The sequence below is a fragment of the Poecilia mexicana genome, unplaced genomic scaffold, assembly GCF_051168715.1.
Source record: "Poecilia mexicana isolate PSO_F unplaced genomic scaffold, ASM5116871v1 scaffold_1, whole genome shotgun sequence".
Taxonomy (NCBI): Eukaryota; Metazoa; Chordata; class Actinopteri; order Cyprinodontiformes; family Poeciliidae; genus Poecilia; species Poecilia mexicana.
Genome location: NW_028263370.1, coordinates 23755452 through 23774692, shown reverse-complemented (window position 1 = coordinate 23774692; position 19241 = coordinate 23755452). Strand labels below are relative to the sequence as shown.

At 41.8% G+C, this 19241-nt stretch overlaps 1 protein-coding gene across 1 annotated transcript in view; it reads right to left on the bottom strand.

The window, feature by feature from the left end:
- Positions 1-19241, bottom strand: part of sorcs3a (sortilin related VPS10 domain containing receptor 3a) — a 216761-nt gene that overhangs the window by 32225 nt on the left and 165295 nt on the right. The window contains exons 10-17 of the mRNA XM_088006703.1: positions 16266-16412; positions 12082-12184; positions 10321-10397; positions 8836-8927; positions 7568-7675; positions 6755-6872; positions 6549-6682; positions 833-946 (exon numbers count right to left, since the gene is read on the bottom strand). Coding sequence (XP_087862829.1) covers positions 833-946; positions 6549-6682; positions 6755-6872; positions 7568-7675; positions 8836-8927; positions 10321-10397; positions 12082-12184; positions 16266-16412 — 893 coding nt within the window. The remainder of the gene's footprint in view (positions 1-832; positions 947-6548; positions 6683-6754; positions 6873-7567; positions 7676-8835; positions 8928-10320; positions 10398-12081; positions 12185-16265; positions 16413-19241) is intronic.

Below are 19241 nucleotides of genomic sequence, written 5' to 3'. Positions count from 1 at the left end.
TAAAAATACTTCATTGGCCCCAAAGGACAATTAAATGTTGCATCTAAAAAATATGGAAAGATTGAATCTGTTTTTCAATCATTATTACAAAACATAAGTTATCAAATGTACAGCGTGAACACATGAAAGGCTTTTTGTTTGTGAAAAGATACCTTGATAACAATATCATCTTTTCCAAATTATTGCTTAGAACATGGATTTAATTCTCTGCTGCTCGTTTGAACATTTCTCCAGTGACGGTTTTCCCAAAATAGTTTTAAGAGTTTCTTCTCTGTTGGATCGTCGTATTCCCAGCAGCTTCTTCAGTTTACATCACTGCTGTATTAATCAGCCACTGTCCTTCAATGAAAAACTGAATGCTGAAAAAGCAGCATCTCTACATGTTTTCAGGTTTCTGTGACTAAGCCTCAGATGAAAGTGAAATGAACATTCGTCCTTGCTGTGCTGGTTTCTCCATTATTATTGAGTCTATGTGGAGTTTGTAATGTTTACAGCAGTCAAAAGGTAGAGACGATGTCTTCACTAGTTTCCCTTTTAGAGGAAACTGTGATTGGCAGCTGATTGGTTCACTGGAGGAATGGGATTCAGAGTTGATTGACAAGATGAGGTAAACAAAGAAATCTAAAGATCTTCCATCAGCGCCTCAAAGAGAGGAAACAAAAACAGAAAATGTGTTTGATTTGTCCTCCATAATGATCCTACGTTTCTAAAGAACCATTTGCAGGAGTGTGAGTGAGTTGGAAACAGATTGTGAGCTCCCACTTCCTGCCACAGAAAGACGTCGGTTTGTGGACTCAGGATGTGCAGACGGGTGCTATGAATCAGGTCCTACCCTGTGCTGTTGAAGTAGTTCTGACCCTGGCTGCAGCTTCTGGACACAGAGGACGGATTGAACCAGAAGGCCGGCCGGCAGTTCCCGTCGTTCCGCCGCTCGTATCCATAATCGCTGTCAGACGAGAGAAAACATCCACAACGCCTGATCAGCACCGGAGTGTGTGAACGGACACTTTCTGTCACCATCTGCATCATTATTACATATTGATTAAAGCTCCTCCTGCTGAGGCGTGGAGTCCAGCATGCCAGGACACCCAGCCTGCAGGAAGAGAGGTTACTGGAAATAATGACTTTTAATCCTCACAGATAACATTCAGCCTGTGATTTACATGCAGCCAAGTCAGGTGGGCGAGTGTCCGTTCTCATCAAGGTCCTGACGTTGATTTATCAGGTAATTACTGGGCCAAAACAAACAGAACCAACAAGACAGCAGCTGACCACTGCAGGGTGAGCCGGTCAGGGGAGGCAGAACCTTTTACATAAAGGCATTGTTCAGTTTTTATCTGGAGTAGGTATGAGCTGTCTGTAGCCTACTTGATTTGCTCCAGACTTGAATGCATTGATTCTAGAGACAGTTGGGGTGAAAGTGTCCTGCTTGTGACGTCGTTCGTTATTCTATTCGACTTGAACAACGACAGAAAAAACCTTTCAAACTTTAAAAGGAAGACGTAAAGTCTGAGCTGTTTTAAAGAAACGTCAACCGATTTTCCAGAGTTTGGTATTTTCCCTTGTTTGGCTCCAATTTGTCTCTTCAGATAAAATATTAAAAGCCCTGCAGAAAGCATTTCCAATGGAGAAGATAAACAATTTAAATTTAAAGCATTTGCTCAACAACATATTTGTTGACCTGAGTTATGATGATGAGGAGAGAAACTCCTCAAGCAGTTTGATGACATCAGACGACTCCACCAGCTTTATATCATTTATTACAATTCTGGCATTTCTACCTCTGATTTGTGATGTTTTGTAAAAATATTAATAAGCATACAGAACAAAATTAAATTACTCAAATTAAACAACTGAATTACTTTTCATATTCATATCTAATTTCATATTTAGAACAAAAGATTTAAAGTTAGATTTTTTCCACGGCCTAATTTCTCATCCTTAAATCTAAGTGCAGGTTGAGTTTTTACCACCTTCTCTGCTGGAGGTAGGAGCTAAAAAAGTTAAACCAGAAACCTGTAAACTTATCGCACATTAGGCTAATGGGGATGAAAACAGCAGAAGATGTAAAAAGCTGATTCCTCGAGTTTACACCTAGTTAACGGATGAGAGACATTAGTTAGATGTTTTAGGCATGTGCAGAAAAATCCTCTGTAAGGAGTAAGTACCAGGAAAACAGAGTTGGAAAAAGAAAGCAACTTTAAACGTGTTAAATATGAACCAATTAGCTTTTCTACAAACACGAGTTAGATAACTGCTGAATGTTCGGACCGCTTTTTTTCTGTTCCCCGTCATTACAAGATAAAAAATTCACCCAGTTTGGATTTACATACAAATTGAAACTATTCTCACGCCCACATGGTCTGAGCAGAATCCTAATCACAACAGGCTGCTAACAGATGCTACAAGGACAGACTGGGTGAGCGCTCAGCCACCGCAAGGAAACAGGAAGTCTGAAGACAAACAAGTCTGGTAGAAAACAAGAAACAACAAGAAAATATCACAAACATGTGTACTGGATGTACTGGATGTACTGGATGTACTGGATGTGTACTGGATGTACTGGATGTGTACTGGATGTACTGGATGTACTGGATGTGTACTGGATGTACTGGAAGTACTGGATGTGTACTGGATGTACTGGATGTACTGGAAGTACTGGATGTACTGGAAGTACTGGATGTACTGGATGTACTGGATGTGTACTGGATGTGTACTGGATGTACTGGATGTACTGGAAGTACTGGATGTACTGGAAGTACTGGATGTACTGGATGTACTGGATGTGTACTGGATGTGTACTGGATGTACTGGATGTACTGGATGTACTGGAAGTACTGGATGTACTGGAAGTACTGGATGTACTGGAAGTACTGGATGTGTACTGGATGTACTGGATGTGTACTGGATGTGTACTGGATGTACTGGATGTACTGGAAGTACTGGATGTACTGGATGTGTACTGGATGTGCTGGATGTACTGGAAGTACTGGATGTACTGGAAGTACTGGATGTACTGGAAGTACTGGATGTACTGGAAGTACTGGATGTACTGGATGTGTACTGGATGTGTACTGGATGTGTACTGGATGTACTGGATGTACTGGATGTGTACTGGATGTGCTGGATGTACTGGAAGTACTGGATGTACTGGAAGTACTGGATGTACTGGAAGTACTGGATGTACTGGAAGTACTGGAAGTACTGGATGTACTGGAAGTACTGGATGTACTGGAAGTACTGGATGTACTGGAAGTACTGGAAGTACTGGATGTACTGGAAGTACTGGATGTACTGGAAGTACTGGATGTACTGGAAGTACTGGAAGTACTGGATGTACTGGAAGTACTGGAAGTACTGGATGTACTGGAAGTACTGGATGTACTGGAAGTACTGGATGTACTGGAAGTACTGGAAGTACTGGATGTACTGGAAGTACTGGATGTACTGGAAGTACTGGATGTACTGGAAGTACTGGATGTACTGGATGTGTACTGGATGTGTACTGGATGTGTACTGGATGTGTACTGGATGTACTGGATGTACTGGATGTGTACTGGATGTGCTGGATGTACTGGAAGTACTGGATGTACTGGAAGTACTGGATGTACTGGAAGTACTGGATGTACTGGAAGTACTGGAAGTACTGGATGTACTGGAAGTACTGGATGTACTGGAAGTACTGGATGTACTGGAAGTACTGGAAGTACTGGATGTACTGGAAGTACTGGATGTACTGGAAGTACTGGATGTACTGGAAGTACTGGAAGTACTGGATGTACTGGAAGTACTGGATGTACTGGAAGTACTGGAAGTACTGGATGTACTGGAAGTACTGGATGTACTGGATGTACTGGAAGTACTGGATGTACTGGATGTACTGGATGTACTGGATGTGTACTGGATGTGCTGGATGTACTGGATGTACTGGAAGTACTGGATGTACTGGAAGTACTGGATGTACTGGAAGTACTGGATGTACTGGAAGTACTGGATGTACTGGATGTACTGGATGTGTACTGGATGTACTGGATGTACTGGATGTACTTGATGTACTGGAAGTACTGGATGTACTGGATGTGTGCTGGATGTGTACTGGATGTGCTGGATGTGTACTGGATGTACTGGATGTACTGGATGTACTTGATGTACTGGAAGTACTGGATGTACTGGATGTACTGGATGTGTACTGGATGTACTGGATGTGTACTGGATGTACTGGATGTACTTGATGTACTGGAAGTACTGGATGTACTGGATGTACTGGATGTACTTGATGTACTGGAAGTACTGGATGTACTGGATGTACTGGATGTGTACTGGATGTACTGGATGTGTACTGGATGTACTGGATGTGTACTGGATGTGTACTGGATGTGCTGGATGTACTGGATGTGTACTGGATGTACTGGATGTGTACTGGATGTGTACTGGATGTACTGGATGTACTGGATGTACTGGATGTGTGCTGGATGTACTGGATGTGTGCTGGATGTGTGCTGGATGTGTACTGGATGTACTGGATGTACTGGATGTGTACTGGATGTGTGGTGGATGTGTACTGGATGTACTGGATGTGTACTGGATGTGTACTGGATGTACTGGATGTACTGGATGTACTGGATGTACTGGATGTGTACTGGATGTACTGGAAGTACTGGATGTACTGGATGTGTGCTGGATGTACTGGATGTGTGCTGGATGTGTGCTGGATGTGTACTGGATGTACTGGATGTACTGGATGTGTACTGGATGTGTACTGGATGTGTGCTGGATGTGTACTGGATGTACTGGATGTGTACTGGATGTGTGCTGGATGTGTACTGGATGTACTGGATGTGTACTGGATGTGTGCTGGATGTGTACTGGATGTACTGGATGTACTGGATGTGTACTGGATGTGTACTGGATGTACTGGATGTACTGGATGTGTACTGGATGTGTACTGGATGTACTGGATGTACTGGATGTGTGCTGGATGTGTACTGGATGTACTGGATGTGTACTGGATGTACTGGATGTGTACTGGATGTGTACTGGATGTACTGGATGTACTGGATGTGTACTGGATGTACTGGATGTACTGGATGTACTGGATGTGTACTGGATGTACTGGATGTACTGGATGTGTACTGGATGTACTGGATGTACTGGAATTTCAGAAAGCACAATAAACTGAACCAAAGACAAACATCCATGCAGTAATATTGCTAGAAAGAAGAGTCACATGATGATGGTCAGAAAAAACTACTACTACTACTAAACCCAGTGGATCCCGGTAGTCATGGGAACCCAGTGGATCCCGGTAGTCATGGGAACCCAGTGGATCCCTGGTAGTCATGGGAACCCAGTGGATCCCGGTAGTCATGGGAACCATGGCTACCATGGCAGTTGGGGGCTGCAAACAGCCATGAAAAACTAAAATCCATGTTTACTTCTGAGTATATAAAATAATTAATTCTAGTCTTCCTGCAAACAACAACAGGTTACAGAATGTGAACTGAAGATGTCTGGAAACTCCTCTTAGGTCAGTTGGATGTCATTTGCGATGGATCAGATTCTCTATAACTGACCTGCAGCAAAAATACCAGAAAAATATTTATTTATGTGTGAACAGTTTGTAAGCTGAATAATATTTGAAATAAGCTACATAAAAGATTAAATCATGTCTTTATTATAAAAACGTGATGTTTTAACCGAGGTACATGAGCTTTTTAATTGGCTTTATCAGATGTTTATAAAAGTAATCAGAAGTTTGAACGGATGTCAAATAAAAGCCTAAATTAAAAAGTAAAAACTGCCAGTGTTCCCTCTGCTTCAGGCTGCTTCCTCTGCTTTTTTCATTTTACAGTTTCAGTTCTTCAGACTGGCTGTAACGTCTCTGGTCGTCATTCTGCCTGCGCTGCTGTCACTGTATTTTCCACTACAGCAAACATCAATTACGGTAACTTTCTCCTAACAAAACCTGTATCCGCTTGCTGGGTTCACTCATACAGGCAGGTATTAAAAAATAATTAGGAGACGAGTGCGTGCAGAAGAACACAGAAAGTCCGACTGCAGGTCAAATCAACCATTTTTTCCAATCTGCACAATTTATTTGCCTGTTTACTGCTGCTGCTTGTCAGCCTGCAGGACTCACAGATCCGCCCTAAAGAGCAAATCTGAGTGGACTGAAGAGGGAATTTAATGGTTGTTGCACAGATGTACTTGAAAAATAATAAATTGGTACAGAAGGGCAGCTGCTTTTTAATAGGACAGATATGTTTTCATGTTTTCACTGAGCACAGTATCCCAATGAATGACCTGCTGAGCTTCAATCACATCTGACGGAATCCACTGAGAATAATTCAAGTATTAGCAGAGGAAAATTCCTGAAAGGATTAATAAGAAAAAGAAAAATGCCTGTTTGAAACTTCTACGTGTGGCGGCATTGGAGAACAAATACCCCTGTTAATGAAGCTCTCCTCAGCAGACAATGGAGAGCAACATAATCCTCCTCCACGATTATGAGGAAAGGAGCCACTGAACAAAGGCGTGCGTCTCCTTACCATTCAAAATCATGAGCTCGGCAAATACAGGATTCAGCTGAGAGGATTCTGGAGTAGTCCCTTCCCAGCATGCAGTAGTTTCCAGGCCGGCGTTTCATGTAAATCTGCTTCTGACCCATTACACACGGCTCGCCCTGTGTCGACACAACAGCTGTCAGTGAAACGTTTCACATCAAGGCCTGCAGGCTGGTCAGTATGAGCTTCACCTTGTTGTGCAGGTGCCAGGTTTGGTAGTCTTCCTCAGTGCACTTCCTGCTGAAGATGGACTTGTAGTCTATCTTGATGAGCTGCCACTCAGAGCGGTGGCTGAAGTGTCCAAAGAAGCTGCAAAAGCAAAATGGATGGACTTCAATGTTAAATCTAAGCAACAAACCAAATCAGCAGGACATTTTCTGTACGTGATCCGTGAATTTAAACAGGACAGAAAAGCAGGTTGCAGCCAGTTCCTTCATGAAACGAATGCTTCAGTTTCTGGATTTACAGGAAACTGTGGTGGAACGTGTGCTGGACATACGAGGCATTTTCAGGAACTGGTACGTTCCAGTACTTACAGTGAACTTCTACACTCAGAGCAACAGACCAGAGCCTTCAGCTCACCATCAGCAACCTGCAGTGATGCTTTAGTGACAGCTGCTTTCTAGACTCAGCAACTTTTAAAAACCTCCAACACACTTTACTAAGAGCAGTGACAGAATCCTGGTGAAAATGATTCAACAAGATCAAATAAAATATGAAATACAAAAATATCAATGAAAAATAAAAGCTCTCAATGCAGCAGTCTGGGCTTTGATTCCTGATCTTGTGACCTTTGCTGCATGTCTTCATCTTTTCTCTCTCTGCCCTTTTCCTGTCTAACTACTGCAAATAAAAACCACTACCTCCAGAAAAATCTTTTTCTTTTTTAATATTTTTTAGATGACCGCCAAACACAACATCTAAACGGTCCATAAAATACCCTAGAACAAAACAATGATGTGTTTTAAAATACATTTGGATGGTTTGAGTGTTGCTGGACTCACGTCATGATCTGGTTGTCAGCGCCGGCCTCCACCAACACTCCGTCCACAAACAGCAGCGCCGAGGAGAAGCTGTGCTGGGTCCACTGCCTCCCTTCATCAAAGCTGACCCTGTGTCAGATCGCATTCCCGTCACAAACCCGGCATCAGCGGCGGCGCGGAAAACAGACGCTCCCTATTTAATTCTGGTCATAGGGGAGGGTTTAGGTGGGGATCAGAATGACTGGCTTGTCTCAACAGAGCCGTCTCAGAGCCTCTGTGCAATTAGCTACTGTAGCTTTGGGTAAATATCAAACGGCTGAACATTAAAGGGATATTTAGGAGAACGTCAGTCCGAGTATCAAAGCAAAGAAGCAGAAAACGTCTTCAGAGAACATGAAAAGAGAAAGTTTGGGGTGTCAAAAAGGAAAATGACACCATGTCTTGTCCCGGGTAAAAAGTTGACACAGAGGTGAGAAAACAAAACCGGAATAGAAGTGTTTCATGTCTGAGCACAAGAGTGCATGGGGAGAATGAGACAGCGAAAAAATTGGACAACTTTCATCATCGGCTCCTGGGCTTTATTGATTCTGACAGCTTATCAACATCGGTGCTGAGGTGAGAACAACTGGAAGTACCTGAGTGTGACATGGAGTGAAAAAAAAACTGAAAATCCCCCCATGTTGCCTCAGAAAGCCTCCTGCTGTCACTTGGCTAAAAGCAGTGACAACAGCAAAGCACTGATGTGCACCTGTTGTCGGACTGAGCCAGAGGAAGTGTTAAACTGCACACTGGCTGTGAAAGACATACCACTCCATGGAAACACAGGCCTTTTCATAACACTCAGGTTTTTCCCTGCATCATCCCACTTAAATTGGGAGGGAGACAAAAACCCAGCTGGCCACACTTCACTGGTTCTAAAACTAATTTCAAAATTGGTGCAAAAGCAAGTGGAGGACGGATCTGGTCTCACTTGGATTAGCCTGCACTGAGGCACGGCATACGTTTTCGATTTGGCAAGAGGAAGGCAACGTGTTAATGAAAACCCTAAGAGGGGGTCAGACGTCCGACTCCTAATGAAAATTGGCTTGGGGGGAAAAAGTCACATCTTTCAAGTTAGATTGGCTGGAACTCTATGCATCTGACTGTGCACAAAGTGCAACCGTAAATGAATCACGTGCAACATGCATGCTCTTTCTTAGGACTGTAAAAAGCTTCATTTAAAATTGGGATGACCATTAACAGCAGGAAAGCAATTTAAGAAAAGAACCTTGTGCAACAAAGTTTGTTACCAGAGATGTTTAGTTGGCACAGACGGCTGCTTCACCGCAACGAGGGCGCCTCCTTTATCCAGAAACCAGATATTGTGCTCTTCTTCAAAAATCTGCAAAGACAAACAGGAAGGAATAAAAAGGTAAAAACATCATAAATTTACTTATTTACACCAAGAAGGTTTTCTCAGCACTTTTTCCACATTTTGTTCCGCATGTTCCAGCCAGAATTAAATTTAAGGAAATTAATCTCTTTCCTCAAAACTCTACACACAAACACAACAATGTGGATTTTTTTAAATGTTTCGCACATTTGTTAAAAATAGGAAGCAAAAAACAAATCACATTTGTAGAAGAATTCACAGCCTTTGACATAAAGGTCAAAACTGAACTGTTTGCACTGATCATCCCTGTAAACATTTTTTAAAATACGAAGGTAATTTAAAAAACGTTACACTAGATGTTTTTACCAAGTATTTTAATAGAACATACTCTTAACATTTCCACAAATGATGGGACTGATAATGTAATGTATTTAAAAAACTAGTTTTTTTGTCAGTATGTTGCAAGTTTATTTTTTAATGTTCCACTGAAGAAAATGTTCTGAGCATAAATATAAAAGTTAAATTGTTCTTCAGTTAGAAAATCTAAACTAATTACAAAACAAACTGTTTTGTTAGGAAGAGTAATCTTGCTGGTGTGGCTCCAAAAAATGTTTAATTTGACCAAAGTCAAAAAGTTGCTAAATTAAAAAAAAAAAAAAAAAAACATTTGCAAGGAAAAACTTTGACTTTACTGGTTAAGTAAAAAATCTATTTTAAGTGTTACAAGATAGAAAATGATATACCACAACAGTCTTCAGTGTTTTAACACACATTAGGCAGATGGATTTAAATATGGAAACATTTCTTATAAATCGTTTCCAATGGATTTACTTTGATCCTATTAAAAAGAACCAATCAGGATCATTTTAAAATTATTTGAAAAATAATCAAAACTACCAACTTTACAGTTCATATCGAAGATGACAAAAGAACTTTCACTTAATGTTACCATTCCTGCTCATCTATGTATAAAAAACAAGCCAAGCAGGTAAAAATGAGCCAAACAGCCTCTTTCCTTCAGTCCACAAATAAAACTCGACATTTAACTTCTGGAAAAAGACAACTTAGAATTTTTGATATAAAGAAATGTGTTTCCACTTTTTGACGTTTTACTTCTAAAGAAAACAAAAGTTTTGTAGAACCAGTGTTAACACATGAACAGGATTTTCATGTTTGATGAGACATCTGCATCCAAAAATAATATTACTGGAGGTTTTGCTTTTCTTATTAAATCGATCGTTAAAATATTAGTTAGTTTTTTCTTCTTTTAGACATTAAATCCATGCTGTAATGTTCAAAGGGGAACTTGGTTACAGATTCCTGCAGAGTTACAAACTGCCACAGTTTCATACTGGTTTCCAGCTCAGTGAGCTGCTGGGGGAAACGTTACGGTTCTTCTCACCGGTCTCCAGTTGTTCCCTGCATCCGATGATACGAACATGCCAACGTTGTTATAAGACAGCTCTGCTCCAATATTTCCTGCAGTGGAAATGAGAATATGACAATCAAGTCACAATGGGATCACAGATAAAAAGCTGCACAAACCAGGTGATGTTTAGGATTTATGTTCCAAGAAAGCTGAATATTTCTTAAACACTCCCCAGGATCTCTCCTAACCCCCTGGAATGCATTCGGAGGAGCCTGCTCTCCTTGTGGCAGCGTTGCAGGCTTACAATTCAAGCCTCCAGTGCCGTTTCTGGTGAGCCTGAAGTGGGCAAACTGGTTTTATTGTGTTGATCTGCTGCGCTGTCTTGGCCGGGGCTCAGTGCGTAGACATGTGTTTGATCTGGATGCTGTTTGTCATGTTGGTAAAATAATCTCTGCACCAGCTGATGGCTTAAAAGGCGCAGCGGGTAAAGTGAGCTGCCGTGCCAAAGCAAAGTCTCGGCCAGCGAGACGAACACACACGTCAGCGCACACTGAGCCGTCCAGGCAGCAGAGGTGAACGATTAGTCAGCATTTTTACACACATAAGAGAAAAACACACTAAATCATAAATGTGCTCACCCTCCTTAAAAAGGCAAGTCCTGCTAAAAAATCTATTTACCGTCATTTTTCTTTTGCCTTTGCAGACAAATCAGAAAACGAACAGAATTGCTTCGTGGTCATGTACATTGCTTGATAATCTTACAGACCCATTAAATGAAATAAATCAGTAGAAACGGTTTTGTTACAGTATTCCCTAGGTGGAACACATTTTATAGATTTATTACACACAGACTGATGTTAAGGATTTGTTCTGTTATTTATGATTCTCTTTAAAAACATTTAGGATATTACATCAGACCAATAAAATTAAGATTAAATATAGAAATTCTTTAGCAGAACTGCATGGTGGAGCATTTCTGCCATGTCATTTCTGATTTGTTGCTGGTATAGAGTTTTGTTGCTGCTTGGTTCTGGATCTGTGCAGCCGGACGAATATGTGCTATTACTTTTCTTTTGGATGGTTTTTATGACGTGGTGATTTACAGCCAACAGCAGCTGATTAGCATCTTAAATAACACCTAAACTACAACGCTTAATCCCAGTTACAAGGAGACGTCATGGAGGCAGAGCAGGACCAACGAACACAGAGAGTGGGACGAAGTTCAAACTATGTGTGTCCCGACTCCAGCTAGAAAGACTCTGTTCGTCCTTCTAGCCATTCGACCAGACAGAGATTTAAAGAGCAGCGGCAAAAGCAAATGAACTGGATTAGCAGAGCTTCAAAACAACTGATGGTGTCATCCAGGACATGTTACTGTGGGATGTCGTCTCTACTGCCAGGAACTTAATCTGTCATCATGTCATTACAGTAATGAGCCTGTTAGCATAGAGCAACACTCTTCAGTCAGAGGCCTCTGCAGCTGCAGGAGGACTGACTGCTACGCTCAAGTTCAAAGCATCACCATCCAGAAGATACCTGGATGATGTGCTACAACACTTCATTTCCCTTTCAGATACAATATTTTGAATAGAACTGAATGAAATGTTTGCTTAATGAAAAGAATGTTTAACACCTACTTAACCAAAGTTCTCAATTATCCAATATGACTTTAATGTCATCAATCAGGGAGACGATCCTGAACACTATGACTGTGGCAGAAGTCAAGAAGCTGCAGTGTAAGAAAAAGTAGATATTAAACTGAGACATGGTCAGGATAACAAGTTAAAGTCTCACCTGTGGCAACGATGATCCCCGGAGCAGAGCTCTTGGTGGAGATCGTTCCCGACACGTACGGGTTCTCTGACGTTTGCAGTTGGAGATGAAGGGAACAAGATGGCTGAAGAAGATTGGAAAAATGCATTTAATGACAGAGCTCAAAAAGCACAATGTGAATCAATAAATGACAATTTGAAGAAATATGAAATAGAATAATGTGAATCCATACGGATTGTTTTTCAGTTGATGTTTGTGTTTAGTTTTTTTTTTATAAATCCACATTGTCTGAATGTGTCTTTAGGATAAAAGGGGAAGATATTATAAGATTGTTTCTTCTTTCTGCTGCCTTTCATTTTATGGATTTATATATCTTTTCTATTGTGTATAATTCTTTAGTTTTTAATTAAATGAATAAATTCCTAACAAACTAACTAAACAAGCAGGGAACTAAATACATTTAGGGACCTAAATGTAGTAAAGTCCCTTTACTACATTTAGTAAAGGGACATTTAGTAAATGTCCCTTTAGTATTTAGTAAATACTAAAGTCATTTATTGACCAAATAAATAAACCAAAATTTATTTGGTCAATACATTTTGGTTTATTGACCAAAATCCCAAAACAATTTGTCCAAGATCCTTTTGAAGAATGAAGGCGGTTCTGAAGGCCCAACCTGACACCAGCACACTGTGCCTAATAAAAAGGCCACTGAGTGCATAATTACCATATCACGTCAAATTATTTAAATAAATAAAAAGCAGAAGTTTTTTTTATCTAGAAAGCATTAAAATAACAAAACCAGCAAAAAGATTTGTTAGTCTTCAAAGAGAACAAACTGCGTTTTAACAAGTTCTGCTAATTGCCTTTAATCTGTCATTAATACAAAGAGAGAAGAAATTTGCATTAAAGTATGAAGGCATGCCTCAGAGGCATCCACACAACAGAATACAATTACAAATGCTCACAGTGCAGAAAAACAATGTCTGCTTTCATCTTAGCAGCAGACAGCATGTCACTGGTGTGAGGACATCAAAGCAGTGGGACTGAACAGGGCAATCAAAAGGAATCTATGGCAGTAATTAAAATGTCACATGAATGTGCAATCACAGGGAACCTGGAAGCCACGCAGCCCGGGCCTGAAATCACCTCTTAAGCAGCATGGAGTCCTACTAATGTCTCAAAACATGATTCCTCCCAACAGTCGGCCTGTTAGCTTCAGTAGTGGGGAGGCTGTCTAATGAGGACAGAATGTTAACACATGCAGTCGATCTGGATCCGTCACTCTGGCACCGATTCTACCTCATTTTCTGATCTGCTCATGTTGCCTCTCTCGGTCGGCTCTCGCCCCAACAGGTCGAGGCAGACACCCGCCCGACGGGGACTGGAGTCGGATGTTTTCCCCGCTGCCGCCGATTGTCTTCTAAAAGGAAAACTGCTGAGCTGAAGGGAAGATTTGTTGCAGTCTGCCGGTTATCTTTATGAGACGGGTTCCTTTTTTAGAAAGAAAGTCTGAGGCCATGGTTCTCCTCTGGAAAAAGGTGAAATACTTTCTCTTTGTCAGGTCAGGATTAGTCATTGCTTCAAGGATCTTCATGTCTTGCTTAGTCTTGCTCAAGAGTAATGGCTGGATGGAGCAGAAGATGGATGAATGGATCGGGGCTTTGTCTGCGGTAATGAGGATGTTGTTCCCGTCTGTTGTGGTGAGCAGAGAGCTGGACTGAACTAAAACATCGTAATTAACCGCTCTGTCTTTGTTTTAGCCACAAACTGCGGTCATGAGGTAGATCAACATCCTGAATACCAGAATCTGACGGTAGCTTCTGCTGCAAGCCGCTGCCTTAGAGAAACGACAGGTAGATCTCTCATCCAGCAGATCTTCAGGTCTGAAGGACTCTGAACCAAATGGAACATGTATATCTTTGACTGAACTCTGACTTTGACTAGGCCACTAAAACACAGACTTTATTCCGTTCATTCTGTTGCAGAGTTGCTGCTGTATTTAGGACCGTTGTCCTGTTGATGACCCACTGTAGGCAAAGCTCATCCAATCAGTCGGTGTAAAATCAACAGGACTTTTCTGTTTCAGTGGTGAGAACATGCAGCAGGTCTGCAGGGTCGATTATTAACCAGGTTGGTAACGTGACTCTAGACGACATTAGTAAACTAGGCTGGCCGACCGACTGACTGCCCAGGTGGCTGCAGAACAATAAGTCCTGTATCCATCATTTATATTGAATATCAAAGGTTAGATAACATGCTTCAAAGGAAGGTATGAATCAGAAGAATCCATAGATACAAAATATATCTGCAAGTTTTTTTTATAATAACCAAGATTAAAAGTTTTCATTCAATCAACGTTCAGTAAGTTCCTGTTCTGCTCAGAAAGTGGAGAGCAAGTTGAAAATCAATCTTTGGCTCGTGATTCTGATTCTCCATCACTGAAATTATGAAAGACTCCAGGAGGAACTGACCGGGTTCTGTTCATGTTTGCATACTGTAAATCTATCTGCCTCAATCTATGATGATGTCTGACTGTCATACAACTTTTAATATCCACCTAAACACTTTGCCTTTACTGCCTTCTTGTTGGTAACCAGAAATATTCTGCATCCAGAATCTAAAACATCACAAAGCTTTACATCATCCACCTGTTTAACACCCAGTCCTGTCCTGCCTTTCCTGACCGTTCAGAGAAACGATCCTGTCCTTTTTACACACCGACTGTCCAGATGAGATGGGTCACTGAAAACCCGCATGGAGCAGCAAGCGTATCATCATCCGACATCAGGGGAAGTTTAGAGTTTAATTCCTTAACAGGATCTGCAGAAGCATCAGCTGCTGCCTCCGGCTGGCGGTCAGGGTCGTTCTCACACAGGAGGGTGAGGTCATCCGGCCTCCTGCCCTCCATTCGTCTCACCAAGGGCTTATGGAGTGACCCAGAAGGGTTTGCCCTCAAACAACTTTCGTCTCTCAACTTCTGATGATGGATTGCCTTCACAATGAAGGTGGCTCTGCTGTATTCCCAAGCCAACCTCATTCTGGACCTGGTCACCCAGCAAACTGCCCTGTACACGTTCCTAAGAGGCTCCATTCCCAGCTGTGACAGAGGTCCAGCAGGGTTTTAAATCCAGCCCGTCAGGGTCAGGTGTGGGCCAGCGCATTACGTTTGAACCACAGAGGGAGTTAATGGAATACGTTGGACCAGCTGAACTCTGGAACCTCCTGATGTTGCATCAGATTTTTACGCACCGTTTCAAATCGAATGAGGATCTTCAAGCATCACAGAGACGTCCCCATGTCCGCCCGGTGCTCGGTCACAACGGCATTACGTGGAATTACGTTTTGTGTTCTGATCGTTTCCTTCTTATGCATTTATGTTCTACTGGTTTCACCTCATTCAGATACCTGAATGATTTAAGCTCTCTGGTTTTCACCGTCTTCCACTTCTCTCTGCCCAGGTTCTGCTTCGGTTCTGAAGGTTTTCTGTTTCATCATGAAATTCTGTGAAATGTTCATGTTCGTTCAGGTTCTTGTCTGTGTTTTGGTAAACTTTATGCACATAGCCTCCACACAACCACCACAGCCTGGCGCCTCCTCTTCATCATGGCCACCAGCTTGGTGCTGTGGGACAGAATCCCATCCCTTACCAGAACGCGTTTCCAGTCAGCCAGGGTGGCTGCTTCACTCTGGCACAAAACGATTGTTACCATAAAGAAAAGAAAGTAACAAAATGACCAAACAATCACCTTGTTACTTTTTGTAGGATAGATTATTACAGAATGTTTGTGAGACTGAAAATAAAATGAGAAGTGCAGTGAGTTTGCAGAACATTTTCTACGATAAGTTGCTGTGAAACAAAGCTCTGCTCCGTTTTCCAGTTTACGGCAGATTGCTGCAGGTTGCTCCCACAGCCGGTTCCCCTCAGGTGAGCCCTTCAGCACTAAATGTGTACAAACACATATGAACTCCATTCTGATGCCAAACACATTGTGAGATTGAATAAAAATCAGCCTAGTTGTAACTTAATTACAACTAATGGCTTATTATTTGAATGCCTTACAATGAAGTGAAGCTGTAAACTATAAATCATTATTTCTAATTATGCCTGGCAGTGGTCCACCTGGCATATCCTCTCCACATCAGTGTGAATATGAGCAGAATGATGGTTTGAGCTCCAGGAAATATCCGGCCCGGTGTTTTACCAGGATGCAGTGGATGTTGTTTCCATCCAGGTCTGCAGTCGGCGCCTGAAGGAGCCTCCAGTCCCGGCCTTTGTTGTAGGTGATGTAGGTCTTCACCTGGTTGTCCTGCTTCTTGTTTGCGATTAGCATTCCTTTGATTCCAGCCACCTAATGGACACAGACACAAAACACTTCATTCTTTTTCACGTTTCAAATGCAAAACAGAAATTACGTTTTTACATCTAAGGCTCACACCAATCCCCTGACAGAGAGGTTGCCTGTGATAAGGGAGAGGCTCCAGCACTCCCATCTTAGAAGGCATTCGGTGCTGCGGCAGCAATCTTCACCGCTCCGGTTAAATGCAAATGGAATGCTTATCGTCTCCTTCTGTTGTTGACAATTGTCTGCAGAGACGGTGGCAGGTAGCTCTAAGTGCTATCTGTAATTATATCCTTATGTGTCTCAACAATACAGGCAGGATAAAAGACATCTTGTCTGTTTTCCCTCAGGAAGACTGAATCACAAGAATAAAACTCAGACCTTCAGAAGGCCATCTGAACCCTCCAGCTCAAGGAGTTTTCTCTCCTGAAAAGCTGCCAGACCAACACAGTTAGACGACTTTATGTTCCGACACCATAAACAGACGGAAACATCCCGAGCAGTCACCTCCATCATCAAAGTCTCTGTTTCAGGTAATAGACGAAGCAAAGCAAAGTGAGTTATGTGATGGAAAGGACGCGGCCCCTCCGAGTGGTTGCCATAGTGAGGGGCTCCTCTTGGATGTGCTTCCCTCCCTGCAGGGGCACATCTTTATAAGTGGCACTAATAGGCTGCACATTTGACATTGTCAGAGATACATGGCGCTCAAGATGGATGCAGCTAATGAGGGTCCCCCCATCCTGATCCAACCAGACATGTCAATCGCTGCAGTTATTATTTATTGCCTCCACCTACTCGCTCTTTCTCTCCTTCTCACACACACACTTGAGGATCATGCACGTCCACTAGCATGGCTCTCCCTCCATCCATCATTTACACCTACATGACTTTTTGTGCAACACAGCGAAGGATGCCAGCAGAAGTTTCGGCTCCACAGATTACTCTGAAGCGCGAGTGTATGTGCGTGCAGACAGAACGAAAACGAAGCCTGGTGATGAGCTGCAGCATGAAAGCAAAGATGAACTCTACCAGGTGGTTTTTAATAACGTCTGCTGCAATGCAAAGCATCAGAAATAAAAACTAATGGCAGTTTTTCTGTTTGGTTTTCCTGATTGTAGAATAATAAATGGTTCTGAATCACCTTCTTACCAACCTATAAGCCTTTATGTATCAATTTATTCATCCAATCCTTCATGTGGCCTCCAGGTGACAGATTAACACCAAACTCCACACACAGCAGCAGAGTAGCTAAGTAATTAGTAGCATTTACTCAATTACATTTATTTGAGTAACTTTTTGGAAAAATAATACTTTTAGGAATAGTTTACTATGCTGTACTTTTACAGGTTGAGTAATTTTATTATGCAGTATCGCTCCTAATAGTTGAGTAAAATTCCTGGATGTGAGTAACTTCACTGAGTGAAGAAACGGATGGATTTAATCAAAATTCAACAGGCACAGATACACACCTGCAGTTTTTTCAAGTTTCATAAGTTTTATATGAAAATACACTGATAAAAAAATTTTCAACATTACTTTATATTCAGGTGCTTCTGATGATGTAATATTTTCATATGAATTTACATGTTCTGATCTCAGTGCTTACACAGTAAGAGTGGAGGATGGGAGTAATATGGTCATGTCTGACCGGCATCCAGGACGTGGTTCTGTGGAAAATCCCCTCTGCAGACTGTCATAGAGCAACAGTCTTCAGTCAGAGGGATCTTCAGATCAGATGTAACACTGACTGCTTCTGGAGATCCTTCCTGCTCACAGCATTGCCATCCATACCAACCATGTAAAGACACTTGGAAACTAAAGGTTAGACATTTAATTTCCCTTTGGGATAGATACTATACTTTTGAACTGAACTGAATTTCAAACTAACACAAAAGCGCTGTAGATAAGTGGTAAAAGCCTAATCACTTCCAGCATTCTTTCCCAATAACAGTTATCTACAGTTTTCATAATGCGATCAGCAGCAGTTGATATTCAGAGGGACAGAGCCTGTCTGGGTTTCTCCTTTGGCTTTAAAACGGCCTGACAGCCTCCTCATTTATCTTCCTGTTGTTGCTGCATTGGAGAGCAGCTTCTCACTGAATTCAATAAATGCGTTCACTGTATCGTCTGCAGATCACAACGCTGCCACTGATCTTATGAGAATGCATTTCATTAGAGGCACAGAGTCGTTGGTGAACAGCAGGGGATCACCGATTATCTAAAGTGAGACAACTAAGTTATATATTTTATGACTCATTTAAAGTTTTAACGCCTTCATGAGTTTAACTTCGCAGACAGGAGGAGCTGAACAGGGCCAGGATCAGCATGTCATTATTTACACAGACAACATGTTACCCGTGTCTTCGATTGATCACCTGGGGCTGGTAATGGCAAAGTCAAAAGCAGAGAGTGAAAAGATAAATGACTGCTGATGCACCGAATCCCTGACAACCAGGAGCCTCCTGCTAAAGCAGGAAGTTTAACGAGTTCGCATAGAAAAATGACAGCAGTTCTCCAACAAACGGCCTGTGATTACACAAACTGCTCCTATGAAGTCTGACCAACAATAAAATCATTCCACTAATTGAGGAGGTAATTGTGCAGTTTTCAGCGTGGGGTTAGAAAACTTTAACGTTTTCTTCTGTGGGAGAAAATCAGCGAGTGTCTTTGTGAGGAAGCACAAGATGGAGCTCTCTTACCAACGACACGAGTCCTGGCTGCATGAAAACGTTCTGCCTTGTTTAACTGATCCATTCATCACAGGCAGCATCTCTGTTTAGGATAAGATCAGAACTGGAGACGCAGCAAGGCTGCAAATACAGTGAAGCCCATTTCTGT